Source organism: Carlito syrichta, unplaced genomic scaffold, assembly GCF_000164805.1.
Source record: "Carlito syrichta isolate Samal-C Ts95f unplaced genomic scaffold, Tarsius_syrichta-2.0.1 Scaffold313991, whole genome shotgun sequence".
Classification (NCBI taxonomy): domain Eukaryota; kingdom Metazoa; phylum Chordata; class Mammalia; order Primates; family Tarsiidae; genus Carlito; species Carlito syrichta.
In genome coordinates, this window is record NW_007258087.1 from 56,976 (window position 1) to 81,292 (window position 24,317).

At 39.0% G+C, this 24,317-nt stretch overlaps 1 protein-coding gene across 1 annotated transcript; it reads left to right on the forward strand.

Annotated features, from left to right (window-relative positions):
• The first annotated feature begins 675 nt into the window (after positions 1–675).
• On the forward strand, positions 676–22,944 carry OTUD3 (OTU deubiquitinase 3). Its single transcript, XM_021718899.1, has 8 exons — positions 676–695; positions 4,749–4,897; positions 9,331–9,443; positions 13,243–13,365; positions 18,654–18,785; positions 19,276–19,372; positions 20,537–20,715; positions 21,658–22,944. Exons 1-8 carry the CDS (start codon positions 676–678, stop codon positions 21,832–21,834), a joined length of 990 nt encoding a protein of 329 aa, XP_021574574.1. The 3' UTR covers positions 21,835–22,944.
• The last annotated feature ends 1,373 nt before the right edge of the window (positions 22,945–24,317 follow it).

Genomic DNA, 24,317 nt, shown 5'->3' on the forward strand with positions numbered 1-24,317 from the left:
TGATTAGCTTGTAAAGGACCAATAGAATGCCAAGAGAAATTCCAATCTGAGGAGTAATGTATACAAAAGCACAGGAACACTTATTTTGGGGAGATCTTCAAGTTGTTTAGGATGACAAGAGTGTAGGGTATAAAGTAAGGGACACTGAGGCAGCAGAGACCAGCTTGACTGGGATACCCATGTCTCTTTCCTGAGGTCCCTATTCTTTGAACAGTGTTAGATACAACTATAGTTATATTTCCTCTTGTGTGAGCTTCACATGAGTACTATAAGATGGATGGTTCTTCATATTGTGGCGCTTTTGAATATGGTGATGACAGGCATTATCCCTCCTGGTGATGGTGTTTCCTGTGTATGCAATGGGTTGGCTGGCATTAACAGGTTCTTTTATTACTATTTGCTAATGATTCTCAGGGTGAAATAGGAAGTTATGGTACTGTAAAAAACAGTTGACAGTCTCCACTGTTCCCTCTTTTCATTGTGGTCTGATTACAATATTGAGTAGCCTGATAATTGTATCTAGCTATAGTCGTGTTCATTGTTGGCAATATGGTACTTGTAGCATTCTGGAACCTGGGGCTTGGGGATGAATTAGCTGCTGTCCCATAATTTAGCTTTCTTGTGAGTTGAGTTAGCTTAGCATAGATAAGCTAGAGATTAATTTCATAATGCAGAATGGACCACCTTCATGGCTGGTATGTTGTGTGGAGAATGGACTCACATAAATTTGACTCATTTTCAAAACAATAAAGAAATAGTTTAACCTTGATCTTGTCTTTAAAAACATGATTGGCTATAGTGTGAAAAGAACCTACTACTGGATTAGGCAGTACCATGTTAGTATGTAGTCCTAAATTACAGTAGTAGTGTTCTAAAATTAAAATAACTGAAGAATCACTAATTTTAGCTACTTATCTCTATAAAAAGCAAGTTAAATTTTTATTTTGTTTTTAATGTTGTAGGATCTTAGTAGTGGAAAGGTATGCACAAATCATCATGTCTGAGTAGCTATTAGTGTCTGCATTACTTGTATAGCAGCCCTGTCTTTTGTACCTAGCTTAGTGGTTTTTCAACCCTGGTGCCACACTAGAATCACCTGGTGAGGGAGCTTTGAAAAAATGCAGGGCCTGAGCTCTCCCCCAGATCAGCTACATAAATATCTTAGTGGGGCCTGGTTATTGTTAGAGTTTTTAAAGTGTCACAGATGATTCTTATATGCAGCCATAATTGAGAACCACTGATTTAGAGTCAGGATTCCAGACTAGTGTTTCTCAAACTTTAGCATGCAGCATAATCTCCTGGGGTGCTAGTAAAACACCTGGAAGGACTGGATTGCTGGGTCCCAACCCCAGAAAGTCTGATTCAGTAGGTCTGGAGTGGGGCCCCAGAATTTCATTTCTAACAAATTCCCAGGGGATACTGATGTTTCTATTCAGGGAACACACTTTGAGAATCAGTCATGTAGAAGAGTACTGTCCAGTAGAAATAGAATGTGAGCCAGTATGCCATTTATAATTTTTCCAGTAGTCACATAAAAAAGAAACAGGTGAAAATAATTTTGATTTATTTTATTTAAGCCACTATATCTAAGATATCATTTCAGTATGTACAAATTATTCAACATAAAAATTATCAGTGATCTTTTCATTTTTCTCATATGAACTCTTCAGAATCTAGTATTTTACACTTAAAACTTACCCCACTTTGTGTCAACCCTATTTCAAGTGCTTGCTGGTCACATATGGTTCATGGCTACTGTATTGGACAGCAGAGATCTAGACAGTTGCTGAGAATTGCTGGTGATAGAAATTTGCAAAATCCTGAGTCTATAGCATCAATCTGTATAGAGCTAAGAGAATTTCCTTTTATTTACCAAAGTCTGTGTCTTTATAGCTTCCATACTTTAGTTTTAGTGTACAAGTATGATTTTCATTTTCCAGGACAGTTGAGGAAGCTATTATGTCCCCCCAGCCTTCTTGAGACTAAACATCTTGCTTATATTGTTCATGTTGGTCATATGTAGTTTAAAGCCACATCATCTTATCTGAACTTGTTTCTCTTAGAATGTAGTAAACACAGCACCCTAGCTGTGGTCTGACCTCAAAGAAGAGAACAAAACCTTCCCTTTCTTTTTCTGTATAACTACTCTTATTGCTGCCTAAGATCCCATTTTTGTTTGTTTTTTGGTGCCTGTATTGCTGTATTGTCTAATACTAAATTATTGAGCATCCAACATTTTTACGTGCTGCTTATGGAATTGTTCTTACATACATCCCTATAGCACAGTAGTTCTCAAGCAGGAATGATTTTGCCCTCCCAGGGGACATTTGGCAATGTCTGGAGATGTTTTTGGTTGTTGAAACTGATGGAGAGAGAGGTGGTGGTGTACTACTGGCAACTAGTGGGCATCATCCTACAGTGCATTGTAAAGCCTCCCACAAGAAAGAACCATCCTCGGATGCCAATAGTGTGGAGGCTGTGAAGCCTTGCTGTAGTGCTATGGGCAAGAGTGTGAATGCAGGAAGCGCTTGGATCTCCTAGAGATCCTTTGGGCAGTGATGCTTTGTTCTCAGGGCCCTTGCTGGGCTCCCTAAGGGAACCCAGGTCACTATAGTGTGTGCTGATGTTTCCTTTGTTACTACCTTGTGACCCTATCAGAAAAAGGTGGAGTTAGACTCATCTTGACTTGTTTTTAATGAGTGCAAAGAAAGTTTGATAAATATAGAAAAGTGTTCTGAAATAAATTAAACAATTACTCTTAATGCTACTATCTAGGGATAACTGTGGCTAACATTTTGGTGTTGACATCTGGTGTTGCCTGGGCTTGAATCCTGGGCCCACCACCTACTAGTTTTGTGACCTTGGGCAAATTGCCCTTGGGGGATGGTAATAGTACCTATTCATAGAGTTGTGAGGACTAAACACATTTAATATATTTAATATACTTAGAACAGTCTCTGGTACATTGTAAGAGCTATTTAAGTGGTTGTTTTGGTGTTTTTTTCTTTGCCTACATTCCTCTCTCTCTCTCTCTCTCTCTGTGTGTTTCTATGTCTGTGTATGTATATAGTATACAGATGAACTTGATTGAGCTCATGCAGTGTACAAATTTTAGACCTAATTTTTTGGCATATAAGGGGAACATTTGCCCATGTTACCAAGAGCTCTTAGCAAGTATGTTACTCTGTAGAATACCATGACTTTTGGTGCATGAAATATAAAATAACTAATAAATTTGTAGTAAATTACACCTCTTTTTTTTTCCAAAAATTTTTTGAGATGGGGGTCTCGCTATGCTGCCCAAGCTTGTCTTGGATTCCTGGCCTCAGGTAATCCTCCCACCTTGGCCTCCTGATATTCTGGGATTATGGGTATGAGCCACCACACCCAGCCCACACCTCCTGTTAGACTAGATTCAAGAATAGACTAGTGGTGGCAGATGCTAAAGGTTTAAGAAAGTTTGAGAGAAAAGCTTAACATTGAAAATTTATCCATTAGCTTACTTTTTTTCCTGTGGTTGAAAAAAGACTGCCATTGTCAAGATTTTAGCAACAGACACTTCAGTGTAGACTGCAGAACTCCATATTCCACTTTATTCTAGAATCTTGTCTCAGATTGATGCAATGCTTCTTGGTTTCTGATTTATAGACTCTGTCTTATTTAAATTCTCCCTTTCTCTGAAAAAAATATGTAAATCCTTATGCATTAGAAGACATTCCTGCCTCTCTATAGCTTTCTATTAAAAACTCACTTTTCTGAGTTAAAAAACCAAATCTCTTCTTCCTCTACATATTTAGGTATAAAATCTTTCTAAAAGTAGTGAGTTTATATTTTGGAATTAGAGTATCATAGTTTTTCATTTGGAAGAGTAAACAGTTGGTGTGAAACAGGACAACTGTTTGGCTTTAGAATGATTTATTTCCTTAGTTGTAGGATATCAGATTGTGTTTGTCTTGTTTCAGTCTGTGTTTCTGAGCCTCTGTGTTTGTGATACAGTTTGAAATTTTAGAAGCCTTTGAGCAGGTTGAAAGTAAAGATAACGTTTACAGTTTATTACTAGCATTATAATTTTAAAAAAGCAAAACACGGTGTGTAAAGTTTTATTTGGCAGGAATAACAGTGGCATTACTCTCCCTGAGTGACAAGTGAGGAGGCAGGGGAGGATGTGTCTTTCCATGGTACAGCTGCTTGTCATCCAAGTGCTTTCTTATGACTTTATCCACTATGTTCTTAGGACTCAAACGGTATTGAGTTCAGTTGTTTGTATTGGGAGCTTGGCAATTACTGTCTTTTGGGTACACTTTGTTAAATGAATGATTACTTAGCTGGGCAGTTGCAGTGAAGCGTGTTTCAGAAAAGAGGCAGTAGATATGACATCATTCTGGAAGGGGATCTGTAAATCATAGCCTGTGTGGAATGACCTGTAAGATTGGAACCTTATATTCAGGTGATTAGTGTATCACCAACTTCACTTGTTGAAGCAGCTGAGGCCCAGGGAAGTTTAATAACTCTCTGGAGTCAGTTAGCTTGTAAGTGGGAATAGAATCCTTGTTTGTTGCCTCTCAAGAATGTTATGTGGCTGAAATATCTGCCCAAGTGCTCCCAGCCCTGGATCCTGGACTATTAGAGCTGAGGCTTTACTTCTGTGCATGAAAGATTTTTGTGGATCACCTGGCGTGAAGCACTGATGTTTTAGGTGACCTAAGTTCATTTTTGAAAGGTCTTGACCAGTGTTTTTGTTTCAACAGCAATTGCTTGTTCAGAGCTCTTGGTGATCAATTGGAGGGACACTCACGAAATCATCTCAAGCATCGACAAGAGACAGTGGACTACATGATAAAGCAGCGGGAAGATTTTGAACCCTTTGTAGAAGATGACATTCCTTTTGAGAAGCATGGTAGGTTCACCTGGGATATGGGTCCTTCAGGAGTAATGCATTGGGTAATTAGTCCACTGGCATCCTCCACCTTCCCAGCCAAAGGTGTGGTTACATAGATTGTGGCACTGATTAATTCAGCCAACATTTTCTTGCTTGCTCTGTAGCTGGTGGCATGCTGGCAACTGGGAATCAGTAGGGTTAGTTGTATATACCCTTAATAAAGATGATAATGTTAATTGACCTACAGAGCTGCTCATTACTTCTTACTCAGTGGGGTGGGAAAAGCAGGCTACAAAATAGTGTGTATACATCGATCCCACTTGTAAAAGGTACATACAGACAGAGACAATAGAAAAAGTCTGGGAAGACACTAACTTTTTATGTTTGTTATTGTCATTGATTTTTCAGAAATTACTCTCTTTAAACTTCTGTAGAAGGGAGATAAAAATAGCAACCATCTCATAGGGTTTTTTGTGAAGATTAAATTAGATAACAAAATTAAAATAAGCTGTTAGTAAGCGTTAGCCATCTGGGGATGGTGGGACTTTGAGATTTTAAATTATCTTCTGTAGATTTTTCTCACTTTTAGATGATCATGTATTACTTTTACAATCAGAAAAAGTAGTAAAATCATGTTAATTTCTCACCAAAACGCCAAACACAACCTGTTTTCTTTGAGGCAAGTCAGTTAGTGATTTTATTTATTTTGAGGCAGGGTCTCACTCTGTCGCCCAGACTAGAGTGGCATGATCCCACTTCACTACAGCCTTTCTGACCTCCTGGACTCAAGTGATCTTCCTGTCTTAGTGATCTTCCTGTCCCAAATGGCTAGGAATACAGGTGCATGCCACCATACATGGCTAATTAAAACAATATTTTTTGTACAGATGAGGTCTCACTATGTTGCTGAGGCTGTTCTCAACTCCTGGGCTCAAGTAATCCTACCTCAGCCTCCTAAAGTGCTGGGATTACAGGTGTGAGTCACCACATACAGCCAGTTAGTGATTCTTATTGTTTCCTATTTAATAGGCACATATCTAATAAGGAAGTGCATGTGAACTTTAAACTTTAATTTCAACAAATATTTACTGAGGATCTGTGCTAGGTGCTGTTATATTTGTTTTACAAATAGCATTCTCATCTCAGGGCTCATAGTCTTTTTTGTGTCTTATCAGAAAAGAGACAGAAACCAGAATCAATTCTGTAATTTAGAGAGCTAACTCGGGAGGCCTTATCGAGAATGGATGGGGAGAGAGACTGAGAAGCGAGACTAGTTGGAAGGCTCTCCGTATTGGCCAGATGAGAGTGAAGGAGGTCTCCATCAAGGCAGCTGCTAAGGATAATGAGTGGGCCCCAAACCAAGCTGTGCTTTGGTCATATAATTGACAGGACTCATTGGAGTTGAGGAGGGTAGAGGAAAGAGACAAGGGTGATTTTGAAGTTTCTACTTGGAGAATGGCTAGGTGGCGGGGGATATTTGAGAGGGAAGCTGTTAGTGATCCCAAAGCTTTTCCCACTCCTCACTCGGAAAGAACTCATTCATTAGGTACCAGACACAGCAACAAAATTTCTAACAGGTGGCTTATACCAGTCGCTGAGTTCTGATGGTTCCCTCTTCCTAGGATTACTTTTTGTCTAGCAGATAGACAGAGTTTACCAGATAATCAGCAGTTTACAAATTAAATGTATGTATATGGGGCAAGTTTTATAGTTTAGTGCTAGTTAAAATGAATTGTTGTGTCAGGGGTCCAATTAAAATATTGTTTTGGATGAAATGAAATTTTAGTTTGTGATATGAAATTCCACTTTGAACATAGTCAGTGATGGTCATATGCTGGATTTGGGAGTATGGCAGGACAGGGAACTCACACCTTCAGTTACCAACATATGGTCACTTTATGTGTCATTGGAAAGGTGTTTTCTTGAAATGTCACTGTACATGCCTGACATTTAGTGGTGCATAAGAATATGAGCGTCAGAGAAGTGAGAAGTGGCTTTGACTGCCAGAGCGAAAATGAAAAGATACCTGGAAGCTGCACCTTCTCCTTGTGTGTTGGTCGAAGGCTTGACTTTTTACATTAATGACTCTTAACCTGTTTGTTTTTTTTTTTGAGTTGGAGTTTCACTCTGTCGCCCAGACTGGAGTGCAGTGGCCACTCCTGGCTACCGCAGCCTCGACCTGCTGGGCTCCGGCAATCCTTCCGCCTCAGCCTTCCAAGTAGCCGGAATTACAGGCATGCGCTACCACACCCGGCTGATTTTTTGATTTATTGTAGAGATGAGGTCTCGCTGCCCAGGCGGGTCTCGAACCCGTGGGGCTCAGGCAATCCACTCACCTCAGCCTCCCAAAGGCACGGGATTACAGGCTGAGCCACCGAGCCCGGCTTTCTTAACCTGTTTTTAATGTCTGCCTACCTAGTTACTGTGAGAGTCTTGAAGGCAAGGACTGTGCCTTTGTTTTCTGGTATGGCAATGCTTGGTATCTGGTTGGCATTCATAATATTTGTTGAATGAATAAGTGAATGGTTCACTAAGCTATTGAGGACTTAGTTAACCTTGCATCTGGTTATATCTTTAGGATTATTCCTTTTCTTTAGACTGTGGCTTTGGAGAATTAGCAACATCTTTTTTCCAACTTTACAGATATCCAGATTGGAAACCGAAGTATTTTTAGTGACACATCTCCCTTCCTGCTCATGCCCATTTGTTACATCTTATCACTCTACCGCAGTAGTTTTCTTTCATTGCTACTGCCTCACAGTCAGGCTTCTGTAGCCATTTGCCTACAGATTTCCTCTGTACTGTTTGGGCTGGTATCATTGTCACTTGGTGCCTTCAGTCTGTTTTCCACATTGCAGCCAGGATGGTGATCTACTTGCATTATGCCTCTATCTAGAACGTGTCGGTGGCTCTTCACTGACCTCAGATAGAGCCCCAAACATTTTAGTGCTTCATGAGCTGTGATTTTTCTTGTTTTTCTACCTTAATCTCTTACCATCTCCCCCAACATTTTCTCACTTCCCCTATTCCCTCCGTCTCAGCATTCTTGGTTCCTGCCATTCCAGAGTCCACAATCTCTCTCTTACCCCTTCTTGGAATATCAACTATTTCTGCTGTAAGTGCTCCATGTCCTTTGGTCATCAGCCTAGTTGTCTCCACTAAAAAACTTATCTCATACACTTTAATTCTTTGTCCCTGCTCTTACACTGGTTTATTATGTTCCTGACCTGGAGTTAGCCAAACTGCAGAGTTTGAGGGCACAATCCTTGTAAGACTTCCCTCACTTCTGACATCATCTACAAATGTGGGGTTTCTCAGAAGCACCCTCAGGTTCAATAATTTGCTAGTAGGACTCACAGAACTCACTGAACACTGTCATGTTAAACAGTTATGGTTATTACAGGGAAGAGATTCAGATCAGTAACAGCCAAAGGAAGAAATGCATACTACAGTCTGGAAAGGTTCCAACATGAAGCTTCCATTGTTTTCAGGGCACAGATATCCGTGTGTGACAGTGCACATAGTATTGTCAACCAGAGAAGCTCATCCCAACTTTGGTGTCCAGATTTTTTTTTGTTTTTGCGTATTGATTTTATTGCTTGTCTAAGTGGTTGAATTCAGTCTTACCCCCTACCACAAAGGGCTGATGTCATATAGCTGATATCGTGGGCTGATTCCACATGTGGCAAGGGGTCCATCTTGAATAACAAAGATACTCCTCTCAGCTTTGCAAATTCGAAAAGCTTAGAGGTTACTTCCCAGGAGTTGGGCATAAAGGCCAGATCTCTCTGTGGGAAGGCCAGGTTAGTCATTTACTGTGTATGCCCTTTCCAAAGCACTTATGCATAATTAGTGCCTGTCTTCTTGTTTGCCTCCCACTGATTGTAAACTCCATGAGGGCAAACTGATGGAGTGGCCAAGAGTCAAGGCTTTGTAGTGGGGCTGCCTGGGAGAAATCTTAACTCCATTGTGTGCCAGTTTTGTGACCTTAGGAACAGTTTTTAATTCTGCTACACCTCGGTTTTCTCATCTATAAAATAGCATGCATAGTAATACTTCTTTTAGAAGATTGTTTTGAAAATTAAAAGTGATAATCTATGAGACGTGATTAGACCAGTTCTTGACACTTAATAAGCATTCATTAAAGTAGGCTGTTAGGATTACTTTTTCGTTACATTTCCAGTGTGTTTTATAGAGGTAGGCATATAGCAAGTAATCATTAAATATTTATTGAAGGAAAAAATGAATCCTTTATAAAATGATTTGTATCTTTCTGAGTAGCAGTCTATATTGTTCTACCAGCTTAATTCCTAGATTCTGACAAAGCTAATTGACATTTCAGATATATATTCTTGTTTCTCATTATTTGAAGCTAAATAAATACCAAAGTGTGTTTGCATTTGGATTTTTCTATTATAAAGACTCCATTTTTCTTTCCTATTTTTATGCAGTGGCCAGTTTGGCAAAGCCTGGTACTTTTGCTGGCAATGATGCAATTGTAGCCTTTGCAAGAAATCATCAATTGAATGTGGTGATTCATCAACTTAATGCCCCTTTGTGGCAGGTAGGTCACCTATTCAGAAATTTGTCTTAAGCTCTTATAAATTACCTTTGGTGATATTCTAAGACAATGGTGCTTGTTCTGTGATAGAGTTAAGGTGGACTGCAAGCCTAACCAAAAATGGGAATCCTGTGGCTAGTAGTGAATCCCTGCTATATACAAATGGAGTCTGGAGCATAATTTAGAAAATGCCATAAATGTTATTCAACAATTAGTTGGGCAATTTGGAGGCAGACACCTAATTTGGAAATACTTTGGATAATTCCATAAAAATATATGAGTCAGAATTTAAAGGATTAGTGCATACAAATTCTAGTTTTGAAGTGTGCCTGTTCCTGTATGTGTTCTTGTGCTTTTTAGGTAGAGGGAAACAAAAAGACCAATTTCATTATAATCATTGCTAAAAAGTATGTTTTGAACAACAAAATTTATGTTGTGGCCTAGGATGTCAAGCTCCATTTCTGTGCCTTCCTCAGCTCTACTTAACAGTTTGGTGGGTTTTTGACAGCAAATAAGATTTTACAAGTGTTAAGTTTGTGCTGTAGGATGGCGGAACACATTGTTAAGCCTTGAGTTTTTCCTCTTTTTTTCCCCCATGTTGAAGTAGATGTCCATTCAACTCTTCACCCTTCTTCACCTCTGGTATCCTAAATTAAGCTAATCTCCTAAGCAATCCATCAAACCGAGCATTAGGGAGTGTGGAAGATGAAAAGGCAGGCTGAGAGTGTGTGCAGGCTGCTACCCATGACTCTTCCTCCTTGAGTTCAGGGTGCTCCTTGTGGCTTTGTAGCTCAGCTCCTGAAGACTGAGTGTGGTATTTCTGTTAACCCCCTCACCCTTGCCTCACTCCACTGCACCTCCGTTTCTGACTTTTTTCTAATTAAAAAGTTAAAATGTGTTAATTGTAGAAAAATTTGAAAATTCACAAAAGCCCATAAAGGCAAATGAAGTTACCCAGAGTTACACTACCCAGAAATTATTACTGTTAATGTTTTAGTGTGCTTCTGTATCATTCACACAGCACTGGAAAGGTACAGAGCACAATGTTTTTACACACATTTTAAACATGCACACACATGTTCCTGTATATATTATTAGTGTAAAGGTAACAATATCCTTTTTTTCACATGCCACTTGTATATTTGTGTACTCCTATGTAAATTGCTCAATCATAGTCTTTGCTCATTAAAAAAAAGTCAGGTTTATAGAGACATAATTTACATATAGCAAAATTCAGCCTTTTCAGAGGTGTACAGTTTTGTGTTTTAACAAACACAATCTTGTAACCACCGCCACTAGTAACATATAGACTAGTCTACACTCTCAAAAGTTACCTACTGACCCTTTGCAATCACTACTTTCCCCCTTCCTATCCCATCCTCTTGTAACCACTCTCTGACTTGTCCTTGCAGTTTTGCCGTTAAAAATGTCACATAAATGGAAGAATGCAAACTTTTGTGTCTGACAGTGTCTTCTAACAAAATTATACTACAGCAAAATAAAATAGAAACTCCATGAGCTGGTGCGGAATTTTACTGTACAGGGATATAACAAGCAGGCATGAAAGAGTATCTGTGTGTGTTCTTTGGGGCAGTGTTTCCAAATGTGCCAACACCAGGACTCCAGGTAGAGCTATCATATTTGTAGTGGGGCTCTCTCTTTCTGAGGGTACTCTTTGAGCCAAGAAGACTGATTATCCCTTTGTTCCAATTTTCTATCCTTAAATTTATACTGTTTGACAGAAGTTATCAAATCATTTGAATGTTTAGCATAATGACCCTCTTCTTAAAGGTAGATACTCAGTGCCAACTCAGTAACCATAGCTTGCCTTTCCTCCATTGATGACTTTTTAAAGAGTTTCTTAATTGCTGCCTAGGTAGTTGTGGAAGATAATTGTGCATAGTTAGAATTTTTTAAAAAAATTTATTTCTGGAATGTTCCCCTTCATCATTACTGAATATTGAAAGTGTATGTATTTAAAATAAATTTGTTTTGTTTTCCATTGGCTCTCCCCTATGTCTTCTACTCAGTGAAGCATCTTCGAATTGAGACTGCATTGGTTGTTACTATCATGGATTTGAACTCGTTCATTAATAATGAGTGGGCTTATATCCACAACATGAGTTACTGAAACCTAGTTTTTTTCTGGTTACAAATGGAAAATGTGCTCCTGTGAACAATCTAGATGTGTGTAACATAGAATATGAAAGTCCTCTGTAATCTCCCCATGAAAATCAGTAGGCTGGATGCAGTGGCTCACACCTGTAATCCCAGCACTTTGGAAGGCAGAGGTGAGAGGATTGCCTAAGCCCGTGGGTTCGAGACCAACCTGGGCAACTTGGCAAGACCTCATCTCTACAATAAATCAAAACATTAGCTGGGTGTGGTGGCACATGCCTGTACGTTCCAGCTACTTGGAAGACTGAAACGGAAGGATTGCCTAAGCCCAGCAGGTCAAGGCTGCAGTTGCAGTGGCCGTGAGGAGTCACTGCACTCCAGCCTGGGTGACAGAGTGAGACTTCAGGTCAAAAAAAGAAAGAAAAGAAAATAACAGTAAACAATTTGGTGACTGTTCTTCCAGGTATTTTTTTCTATTCATTGTGTGTGTGTGTATGTGTATGTATAATCATAGTGTGTGTGTATATATCATCAAATATGTAAGTGCTTTAGGGGTTATGTCATTCAAAGATTCTAATAAACTATTTCCTTTCTCAGTAGACAAATAGTACTATCTCCGTATATCTCTGTCTCTATATCTCTGGTGTGTGTCCAAACCAGACTCTGCCCTTTGAGATCTTGGTATTCTACTAGAGAAAACTTCCACAGTTCTGACATCCTGGCCTGCATGGTTCCCTGTTTGTTGTTGTTTCTAGACCATGGATACTATTTAAATTAATGGTAGTACCTTACTACCTATGACTTTTAGTAAAAATAAGAAGGAGGTACTGATGTTTGGAGTTTTAACAAAGAAACAGTTACTAGCTTTCTAAGGGACAAGTCAGAATTCGAGTTTCTGTGGAGATGGTGGTTTTGGGGGATATGCCCAGACTTTATGGCTTCACTGTTGCATGACTCTAGGGAGCCCCATTCTTGTTGTGTTGGGCTTCAGGGTGCAGTTCACATAGAGTACCTTGTAAGTGACGCCTCCAGGCTTATGCAAGTGGCAGTATTGCTTTACTGTATATAATTTGGTTTTGAAGCTGATGTAAGAGAGATATTTGGGTTTATTGTGGATTATGTTTCTCGCTTATGTGGTTGATGAAAAAGACCATTTTTGCTTTAACAGCAGTGGCAGGTTTACCATGAAGCTAATGAAACCTGAGTATCAGGCTCCTCGTCTGTGTGGCTCCCTTTCAGCATTTTGGGAGGGATTCCACCAACTGTATATTTGTAATGCTGTATTCTTTTCCAGAAAGAGGCCCCCAGATTATTTGGACTTCAAGCTCAACAAATCTGGATCTGCCCCTGGGCCTTGCCCTTTGGAAGGGGCCTGTCTGTGTATTTGAGGGGCTAAGAGGTATTAAAAGCCCCTGAAACTTGGCTCATTTAACTTCATTGCAGACCTGCCTCTGGTTTTTTATTTTTCATATGGATGTATTTCTATAGAGTTACATGTTAAGTAAGTACGTCAAAGTATACAAGGATAGATAATTCAGAAATTGCTCATACCCCAGTCATACTCCCAGGTGGTGCCTGTATAGAGCCTGTGGAGTGGGATTCCTGGGCAATCCAGGTGGGCGTTTCTCTCCAGGAACTGACACGTCCAAATCCTCACCAGCATGTCCCCTTCTTTCATCTACAGATTCGTGGTACAGATAAAAACAACGTGAGGGAGTTGCATATCGCATATCGGTATGGAGAGCACTACGACAGTGTTCGGAGGATCAACGACAACTCAGAAGCACCCGCACATCTCCAGACAGATGTGAGTGAGGCCTCGGATTTCTTCTGTGTTCTCAGCCCTGCAGGAAGCCCTGCAAGAACTCTATGCCTTGGAGCTAAAAACCAGTGATGTTTCTATGGAAAGTTGGCTTTCAGAATCTGTGGGCTTAATTTTTAATATATTATTTATTTTTTAGTTCAGCGCAACAGATGAAATTGCTTGTCATTCTTTTGCTTTCCCTAACAGTTGGTAGCTATATGTCTATATAATATATAACAACTTAAAATTACTTTCATGTTTTAAAATGAACCTATGCTTCTTTTCTAAAGTCTGAAAACTATAGTCATGCTAAAGGAAAAAATAGAATGCACAGAATCAGCTACCTGGATTTAAATTTTGTTACTGTTTTGGTCCTTTCAGTCATTTAATGCATTAAAGGTTGAGATTGTATTATTTATATAACTTAGTTTCCTTCTTTTTTCAGTTAATAAGCCTTTTCTCACATTTTTACACATTTTCTGAAGCCATCTTTTTTAAACAATTTTAATTCTTGAGTAGGTCACGTTTGTACATGAATCAGAACTCAAAGTACATGTGGTATGTATAGCAAAAGCCACATTCCTGTCCTTGTACTTTAGCCACACTGTCTTTCCTGGATGCCACCAGTGGTATCAGCATACCATAAAATCTCCTAGGGATATTTTACATACCCAGCAAATGAGGATGTGCATGTATTCTACTTTTGTCATTTTTGCACTCCCTCCACCACCAGCTGTAGCATCCTACAGTTACTACACATCCTACTCTCACATCCTGCTTCCTAAATTTAACATGTCTTGAAGTTTAATTCATAGCCGTGCATAAGGAACTTCCTGTATCTTTTTTAGAGGCTGCATAGTATTCTGTTGTGTAGATGCATTATAGCATTCTGGACCAGCCCCTCAATGGCTTTTAGATGGTTTTCATACCTTTGCCGTTATAAACAATGTGCAGTGCCTTTTATGTACCTCATTTCGCACATGTGAGTGTATCTGTAGGATACATTCCTAGAAAGTCCTTGCTGCTTCAAAGGATTTTGGTAGGTAAGGTCAGATTGCTTTCTATCAAGATTTTATTGTTTACACTCCCACTTGAAATATGTGGCTCTTTCCCTACACCTTTACCAACACAGTGTGTTACCAATTTTTAAATCTTTTCATTGATAGGGGAAAAAAATGCTTTCCTAACCTAGTTTTAATTTGCATTTCTCTTATTAGTCAGTTTATGCATCTTTTCCTGTGTTTAAGACCTATTTGTATTTCCTTTTTCATGAACCTGTATTTATTTTCTTTGCCCATTTTTTCCCTATTAGGTTGTCTCGATTTTTAGGAGCTTTTTATATATTAGGGAAATTAGCTGCTGACTGATTGTAATATCTATCCTTGTATACTTTGAATTATCTATCCTTGTATACTTTGACGTACTTACTTAACATGTAACTCTATAGAAATACATCCATATGAAAAATAAAAAACCAGAGGCAGGTCTGCAATGAAGTTAAATGAGCCAAGTTTCAGGGGCTTTTAATACCTCTTAGCCCCTCAAATACACAGACAGGCCCCTTCCAAAGGGCAAGGCCCAGGGGCAGATCCAGATTTGTTGAGCTTGAAGTGCAAATTTTTTTTAATGCTCTGTCATTTGTCTTTTTGTTCTTTGTCTTGTGGTCTTTGCTATGAATGAACTTTAAATTTTTATGAGGTTAAATTTGTTAGTATTTTTTTATATGCCCTTTGGATTTTGGGTCATAACTAGGAAGGTCTTTTACATTCCTGGGTTGAAAAGAATTCTCCCCAAGTTTATTGTAGTGCTTTCATAGTTTTATTTATAAAAAATTAAATCTTGACTCCATTTGGAATTTATATTCATATAGGGGTGTAAGGATATGGATCCTTGTGGTTACCTAGTTGCACCCAAACCATTTATTATTATACATCTTTTCTCCACTGACTTAAAATGCCACTTTCTTTCACCATATACTAAATTCCCATATGCATGTGGGTCTATTTCTAGACATTTGGTTCTGTTTCACTGATCTCCCTGTTCATGTGTCGATGCTTCATTGTTTTAATTAGTAAGAATATATTTTAAAATATGGTAGAGTTTTTCACTTAAAATTTTCTTTTTTAGAGTTTCTATGTATTCCTTTTTTTTTTTTTTAAAGAATATTAGAATCAGTATGTCTAGTTAAAAAGAAGTCCTGCTGAGTTTTTAAAAATTGGGATCTCATTAGCTAATAGAGTAAGGAAAAATTAATATCTTTTTGATGTTAAGTATTCCTTGCCCAGAACCTGGTAAACTTTTTTATTTGTTTAAATGACCTTTTTGTGATCCAGCATTTTCTTCATATAGATCTTGCCCTTTTTGTTTATTTTTAGGTGTTTTGGGTTTTTGTTTCTATTCTAAAGGGACTTTTTCCTTTATATTTTCTAGCTGGTTTATTTGTATATGAGAGCTGTAAAAAAATGTTAATTACATATCTAGATATCCCACAGAACTCTTTTTTAAAAAAATTAAGGCAAAATTCAGATAATATAAAATTAACCATTTTAAAATATACAGTTCAGCAGCATTTGTCACATCCACAGTGTTTTTTGTGCAACCATTTCGTCTATCTAGTTCCAGAATATTTTCATCACCCCAAAGAAAACCCTGCACCTATTAAGCAGTGACTCACTTTTCCCCCTTTCCCCTAGCAACCACCCATTTCCTTTTGTCTCTGTGAATTTACCTATTCTGGACATTTTATATACGTGGAATCATACAACATGTGGCCTTTTCTGTCTGGCTTCTTTCACGTGGCATAGTTTTTTTTGTGCTTCTATCATATTGTAGCATGTATCAGTACTTTGTTCTCGCTAATGGCTGAATAGTGTTCCATTGCTTGGATGTTTTGTGTATGCATTTATCTGTTGATGAGCATTTGGATCATCCCTACCTTTTGGCTATTGAGAATAGTGTTGCTGTATTTGTGTACAGTATTTATTTCAGTACCTATTTTCAGTCTTTTGGGATATACCTAGGAGTAGAATTGTTGGGTCATATGGTAATTCTAAATTTAACTTTTGAGCAACTGCCAAGCTATTGTCCATAGTAGCTGCACTATTTTATAATGACACCAGCGATATATGAAAGCTCTACTTTCTCTGCATCATCTTGGACACTTGTTATTTTTCTTTTTTTTCTGTGTGTGGGGTCATCTTATGGTTTTGATTTACGTTTTCATGATGACTAATGACATTGAACATCTTTTCATGTGATTTTTTGGCCATTTATATATCTTTGAAAAAATATCTATTCAAGTCTCTTGCCTATTTTTACATTGGGTTTTACCTTTTATTTTGAGTTTTAAGAGTTATTTATATATTCTGGATACTAGATTCTTATCAAATATATATCAATTTGCTGTAATTATTTTTGTTGGTAGTTTTTCTTTTGGATTCTCTTGTTTTTGCAGGTATAGAATTGTCTACAGTGATTATTTTCTTTTTCTTTTTTTTTTTTTTTTTGAGTCAGAGTCTCCGAGTCAGAGTCTCACTCTATTGCCCAGGCTGGAGTGCAGTGGTATGCTGCTCACGGCCACCACAGCCTTGACTTGCTGGGCTCAGGTAATCCTCCCACCTCAGCCTTCCAAGTAGCTGGAACTATAGGCATGTGCTCCCATGCCCAGCTAGAGATTGTAGAGATGAGGTCTCACCATTCTGCCCAGGCTGGTCTCAAACCTGCAGGCTCAGGTACTCCTCTGACCTCTGCCTCCCAAAGTGCTGGGATTACAGGTGTGAGCTACCTTGCCTGGCTCAGTGATTACTTTTCTTTTTCCTTTTAAATTTCATACTTCTGGTTTTTTAATTTTGGCTAATTGCTTTGGCTGTTACCTCCAAAATGTTGTTAAATAGTAATGTTGGTAGGGAAATCCTTATTGTGTTCCTTACTTTAATGGGAATGAAGACAATATTCTGTGGATTTACAGTGGATATTTTATTTTATTTTATTTTTTGAGTTGGAGTCTCACTCTGTCACCTAGACTGGAATGCAGTGGCCGCTCCCGGCCACCGCAGCCTTGACCTGCTGGGCTCCGGCAATCCTTCCGCCTCAGCCTTCTAAGTAGCTGGAACTACAGGCACGCACTACCACGCCCAGCTAATTTTTTGATTTATTGTAGGGATGAGCTCTCTCCAAGTTCCCCAGGCGAGTCTCAAACCCGCGGGCTCAGGCAATTCACTCACCTCAGCCTCCCAAAGCGCGGGATTATAGGCTGAGCCACCAAGTCCGGCATACAGTGGTTTATTTAATCATACTGGTACTACAAAACCTTTAGGTTGTTTCCAGTTATTCACCACTATAAGTAACACTGTTGTGAGCACTTTTACACAGAACTTTCCTCTATTTGACATCATTTCCTATGGCTAAATTTTAAAACTGTGAAACTACTGGGTCAAAGACTTTTGTAACTCATTGCCAGTTGTTACGTATATATGTTAGGGTATAGTTTTATAATAGAATGCTTTGTATTAACATTGCAAGGAATGTACTGCGTGTTGTTGGACTCCATTATACTTTTACATGTAAAAAGTAGAAATGTCTTTGGCTATTAACTCCCTGCATTAGTGGGAAGTAGAAGGAGAATGTGGCTGTGCAGCCACAGAGGTATGAATTTAGCTTTTCTGATTTGGGCTAAGGTTATAAAGACCTCATGGACTCCCGGTGCACTGCTCTTTGTGGTTTTAGAATTTGTATTGACAGGTTCCCCTAAGTGTGATGGCATGTACCGAAGGTCAGATGAGTTATACTCACCTGTGGCTCCATCTGGGACAGGAGCTTCAGTGCCTTGAAGCTTGCTGATGATCAAATAAGGCATGGGAAACCAGATGAAAGTTGTATGTATGTTTCTTCAAGACAAGCATATCTGTAAAAACTCGTAGGGTGTGAGGGTAGAGGGTCCCATTCTGTTGTAAAGCTCACATTTCTGAAAATCACGAAAGACACATGTCTGTGTGCTGCCCCAGTCAGCAATCATTGCCACTGTTGGCATCTAGAAAGCATGAGAGCCCTAATGCCATTCACACTGAGCAGTTCATTCTGTCCCTGGGTTTTTCTTTTTAATTCTTCTGCTATGACTTGAATCATATTAGGTGGATAAAATTTAGCCTGGTCATAGCTGTTCTTTTAAGATTGCTTCTAGAATCTTTCCCCCTATATCTTTGAATGTTTTGAGATGAGAATATCTTCTTATGTTGAAGATTGTGAACATAATTTGCTGGAGTTCCATGATTATTATTCTTTGTTTTCTTTAGTTTCAGATGCTTCATCAAGATGAATCAAATAAAAGAGAAAAGAACAAGACAAAGGGAATTGACTTGGAAGACGACTTGAGAGATGAAGTAGAAGATGCTGTCCAGAAAGTTTGTAATGCAACTGGATGTTCAGTTAGTATTTCTGCCTGCAGTAATGGATCTAGAAGCAAGCCTTGCTGTGCCTAGTTTATCTGCTAGTTCTGTAGCACCACGCTAGCATGCCAACACCTGTGGGCCAAATGAGCCCGTGAGTGTTGTAGTTTGATTAGGTTGTGTGGTATGACTTAAGGAGAGCTGTTTGTTCATTTCCCTCTTGTTTGCTAGATTTTACCCAATACTGCTCAAAGTCCCAAGGAAGTACTTGGAGTTAATTCGTTCTGACTAGTGTCTGCAAGCAGTACAAGTGCAGTTCTATAAAGGGAATTAATTTATAAACATACATTGAATGGTTATTTCAAGTGACCAACCTTATTGAAAACTGACATTTTCTAAATGGAAAAGGTCCTGAAACCTTGTTCAGTTCTTACTAGTGTATATCCTCCTGTTTATGATTGTTCAAGTACAGCTAGATTAAAAAGTATGCCCACCCAGAGTCTTGAAGTGTCCTTTGTTTCTTGGATAGGATTTTGATTTAATAGTCCAGAACCTGGAAGCTGAAAATTATAATATTGAATCTGCAATTATTGCCATGCTTCAGATGAACCAGGTGAAGAAAAATAGTAAGTTCATGACTGATATTTATGAGCCTTCAAAATAATAATTTTTTTTCTCCAAATATTTATTTTTAATGAAGTCACATGTCGTAATTATACCATCACTTATTCATTTGGCAGTTATTTATTGAGTGCCTTCTATATGCAGGCATTTTTTACTAGGACCTGGCCCTGTATCGGGGGCATATAGTTTGGGGGTGGAAGGGGAATGGTGGAGACAGGTAAGCTGGTGCAATAGTACATAATGGGGTGCGGGCACAGGGTGCTGGGATAAGCCACCCAACCCAGTCTTAGAGGAACAGAGAGTGTCAGGGAAGGTTTATCTTTTAAAAATAAGATCCCCTTAGAAGACCAAAATGATAACTGAAGTAAAACAGAGAGATAAATACTTTATTTTTCTGATGGAAGTATTTAGACTCCTGTGTGATAATTCAGAATTTTTTTTAACTTTGAGTTTAATTTTGTGACTCAGAGGAAGGAAAAAAAGTTTAACATCTTATTAATTTCTCAATTCATTTATTTAAAATGATATCAATAAATACTTATTGCCAGATAGTTATATGCCAAATACTGTTCTTGGCATCACAGTTCTCCATGTGTTTGGGTATTTTATTAGCCACTGTGTATCTGCTGTGCTTTCATAGAAATCTGTAAGTAAGTTGGTCTTTGTGACTTTAAACCACCCCTCCAGTGATCAGTACTGTTCAGTATGGTGTGTACTTGTCATGTGTACAGTGAGACTGGGGACCTACATCTTAAATGTTATTTTAATTAATTAAATTTAGCCGTGTGTGACTGGTGGCTCCTGTACTGGACAGCATAGCTTTAGCGCCTATTTCTCTTTCGGGTTTTGGGTGCAAATGGAAGATTTTTCTCTAAAAATTCATGTTAAAGAGTATTTTTTTCCTAATAAAATGAAGTACTCTGCTAGTGGGAAGCTGATCATAATGCTGGTCAACAGGTTATTTTAAAATTTATGTTCCCAGTTTTACCATTTTCTCCTTGTGTTTCCCACTGTATTGACTTGGTATTAGAATTCTGTCTCAAGGAAACTTGTTTCCCGAATGACAGTGATCTAGGGATGCAGGTACATTTGGAATAAGTTAATACGGTAATTGCGTTGTTTAACCCTTAGGTTCTCAATTTTAATGACATATATTTCTTTGGAAGATGCAGAGGAGAATCTTGAGCCCAGTGGTCGAGTGCTGAAGCAGTGTGGCCCTTTATGGGAGGAGGGTGGCAGTGGTGCCAGAACCTTTGGAAATCAGGGCTTAAATGAAGGCAGGAGCGAGAACAATAAGGCACGGGCCAGCCCTAGCGAAGAAAACAAAGCAAATAAAAACCCGAAGGTATGAAGGATGGGCTGAAAGGGCAGCTGGTGGGCTGGCATAACTCTGGCAGTGGTGGGAGCTTGGGACTCATTGTGCATAGTGTTTTGATTTATAAAAGTACTTATTGTAGAAACCCGGGACTGCATAAAGGCATATTAAGAAGCAGAATGAAGACCTCACTCCTCCTGTTTGGTGTATGCAGTGACAGTTGGAAGGAAGCATCCCCGAAACTGTCCTGTATGTGCAAATGTCTAGCCTCCTTTTCCCCTAACATTACTGTGCGTATGGGTTCTTACCATGGCAATCCACACTTTTTATGAATGCCATCTGCAGTGAACACGATTGTGTGTAAATCTTTGGTTTTTGCATTATTTTCTTGAATACAGTCCCAGAAGAGGAATGAACAGGTTAAAGGGCATGGGCGGCACCTGAATCTTTTTAAGGCTTTTGGTAAATCATCAAGTATTTCCCAGAGAGGTTGCACATCTCTCTCCCTACCCTCCACCCAGATAGTGTGTGACAGCTTTCATTTTACTGAATTTGGAATTCATTTTAAAGATTCTCACCAAGAAGTTCTGAGCTCAAAATGCCACATAATGTAAAAAACCACCAGCAGAGGCAAAGATGCAGTAAGCTTCTGGGGACTTGCTAGAATTACCCGGGGTATTAGCTTATGTAGAGAAAGGCCTTCTCTACACGTTTGTGTGTTTTCTCTTGTTGAACTAGGGTTAATATATCTTTAGGTCACTTTGAATTGGTTTATGAGGAGAATGGAGTTGATTTTGTTCCTAGTTCAGCAAGGGGATATACATTTAAATGTCAATTTGAGCAGTAATGGAAAATAAATCATTTGTGGACTCTCAGGCTGGTTCTCTGTTCTTGCTGAAAGCAGGCTGTGCCTTTTGCCTGCCTCTCCCTTCAGTAGGCGGCTTCCTGAGTCATGGCGGCCTTTTCTTTCAGGTCACAAACAAGCAGAGGCGAGAACAACAGCGGCTGGAGAAGAAGAAGCGGCAGGAGGAGAGGCACCGTCTCAAAGCCCTGGAGAGCCGGAGTGGCCACAGGGACAACAACAGGAGGGAGGCAGATGCGAACACGCAGGTCACCTTGGTGAAGACCTTTGCTGCTCTCAACATCTGACTCTGGCCTCCTGGGAGTTGGAGGAGCGATGGAAAGAGAAGTGCTGCGTGCTAGGCTTTTCAACGAGGCCATCCTTTTACAAGTGAAACACGACCACCAAAACCCACACCTGAGCTCACACACTGAGTTAGTGTCCTTCAAGCTGCCTCTTTTTTTGTTTAAAGTTTTGTTAGTGACATGTTTTGTTTTATGAAAGTGCAGTGATGCCATTTCTATTCTGTAATACAAACTTAAAATACTGAGTTTTAGGGGTGGATAGTTAGGTCAGGAAAAACCTTTTAAGTATGGCTTTATTTGCCCTGAAAATCAAAGTTCAGTGACCCTGGGATCTTTGCTTAGTATTTGGGGTGAGTTTTGCTGTAATTGTTCATTGTAAGTAGTTTAGAGTAATTGTTAGACATTGAAAATGACAAGTTTCCTTAGTTACTCTTTCATTTTCAAACAGGTCTTAACATATAGGGTAGTTTATAAATGATATCCAACTCAGGAACATGTTTAGATTCAATTTCAATTCAAGTTACTCAGAAAATAATTCAGGAATTCTTTTCCCAAAGTAATATGATATGAGGGTTATGGCCTATGGTCAGGGTGGGTGGAAATTCAACACCCACATTTCTCTTCTTCCTGATTCTGCTGCTATTTCAGTTGGGATGCAGGTGCTCTTAGTTCATTTGCACTCGAGCCATTTGATAAATGCACGTGACTGTTAATCAGTCCTGGGCCTTGCTGGGAAGTCGACACTATTGGGTTTTGGGTACTTGTTTCCACAGTGGGAAAATGGAAAACAGCGTCTTCCTGCTTGTGATACAGTTCTGTAATTCTAATAGTATGTAGAGCAGCCTTTGTAGTTGTAAAGGGAAGTCAGGGTATTCATGGGACTTCGCCTAGGTGAAGCCTAAATAATTATTTGTTTTTATAGGAGAAGTCTGGAAAAATATATAAGATTTTTCATGTTCCCATTTAAAATAACTGTATTTTATTTCGTTCTATTTTAGATTTAGGTGCCTTCAGAGAGATAAATGATAACTTGACCTTATAGGCTACTGAACTTTCTTATTATTGTGGAAATGAAATCTCATAAAAATGCCACATTTATTTCTTTTTATTTAAGTCCTATTTGGCATTTTGATGTCAGGAAAACTCTCCAGGATCTGCCAGAAGTTGCCAATGACTTAGGCTGGACCAGTAGGAAAGAGAACATACTTTGGCTAAGGCCTTTGAAAGACTCTACGGTTCTAAAATAGATATATTTAGGCAGTGAAGAGGTGTCATTCCTAAAACTGAGTTAGGTGGGCATAAACTAACAATTTGGAGGCAAAGAGAAAACTAAAGTGTTGTTAGGTATAGACATTATTGTCTAGCAAGCCTGAATTGTCTTTATCAGCAGGCCATTTGCTTTCTTCAGTTTTGATGATGTCTTGGTTTTTTGGTCTGACTTTGGTGGTTTTTTGCGGTTGGAGCATCAGGAGTCCCTTGGAATTGCTCCCAGGACATTGTGGTTTGGACTTCTTCCTGGGTACAGTACATTGTAATATGTAGCACACTTTAAAAACTGCAGCAGCATCTTTTCTCTGCACGTTGCAGAGTCCTGAATCTGAAGCTCCTAGTATTGCATTCAGTCTAAACAAGTGAAGGAGCTCTTCCTCTAAGGGCCTGGCTCCAGTGCTTCAGAATGTAGTGTTCTCTTGAGTTTCAACTCTGGGTAGACTCCTGACTGGCTGAGCTTTCCTAAATGAACCCTGTTTTCTGTCTGTTTTGTACTTCTTGTACCAGAAATTCTGAATTAGCAGTCACCTCAGGAGAGTCTCAGTGTCAGAAATAGTAGAATTGCTTTATTTACTTGGTTAGTGAAGATGGCCTTAGGCCCTATTGGATTTTAGAAGTTTTAGAAGCTGCTAAAAAGTTATTAAAGAATATTGGGAACATTTATGTATACATTACCTAATTCTGATAATAGACTTCAGCCTTTCTAGGGTATAATAACAGTGGTTTTAAAAACTAATCAAAGGGCTTTGGTAATTTTCATTTATTGCCATTTCACAGCTTTCCAGTTACAATTGGGCTGTGTTTCGTGTGTTAATTATTACAAATGGAGTACATGCTTCCAACTTCAGTGATATTTTTTAGCTAAGAGTTTGAATTTAGATTTCACTGCCTCTGTCTCACTGAAGTGTGAGGTAGATGGAATCCATATGCTTACTTGCCTTGGTGGGTACTTGAAAATTACTTCCTTGGCAGCCCAAATGGAGGCCCAACGTGGTTAGGCCTGGAATGACTATTGTCGGCAACTGTTGCCCTAGTACAGTTACTCGTGTGAAACCTGTATTAGGGATGGAATCTATCTTAACCTCTGTAATACATCTTGGCTGGTAGAGATTGATGTTCCATGGAATTGTCTTGATAGCTTGAAGTGTGGCCAGGAGAAGATGAGGAGCAGTGGTACACAGCTGCTTACTGGTCTCATAAACTGTATATAAAGGTTT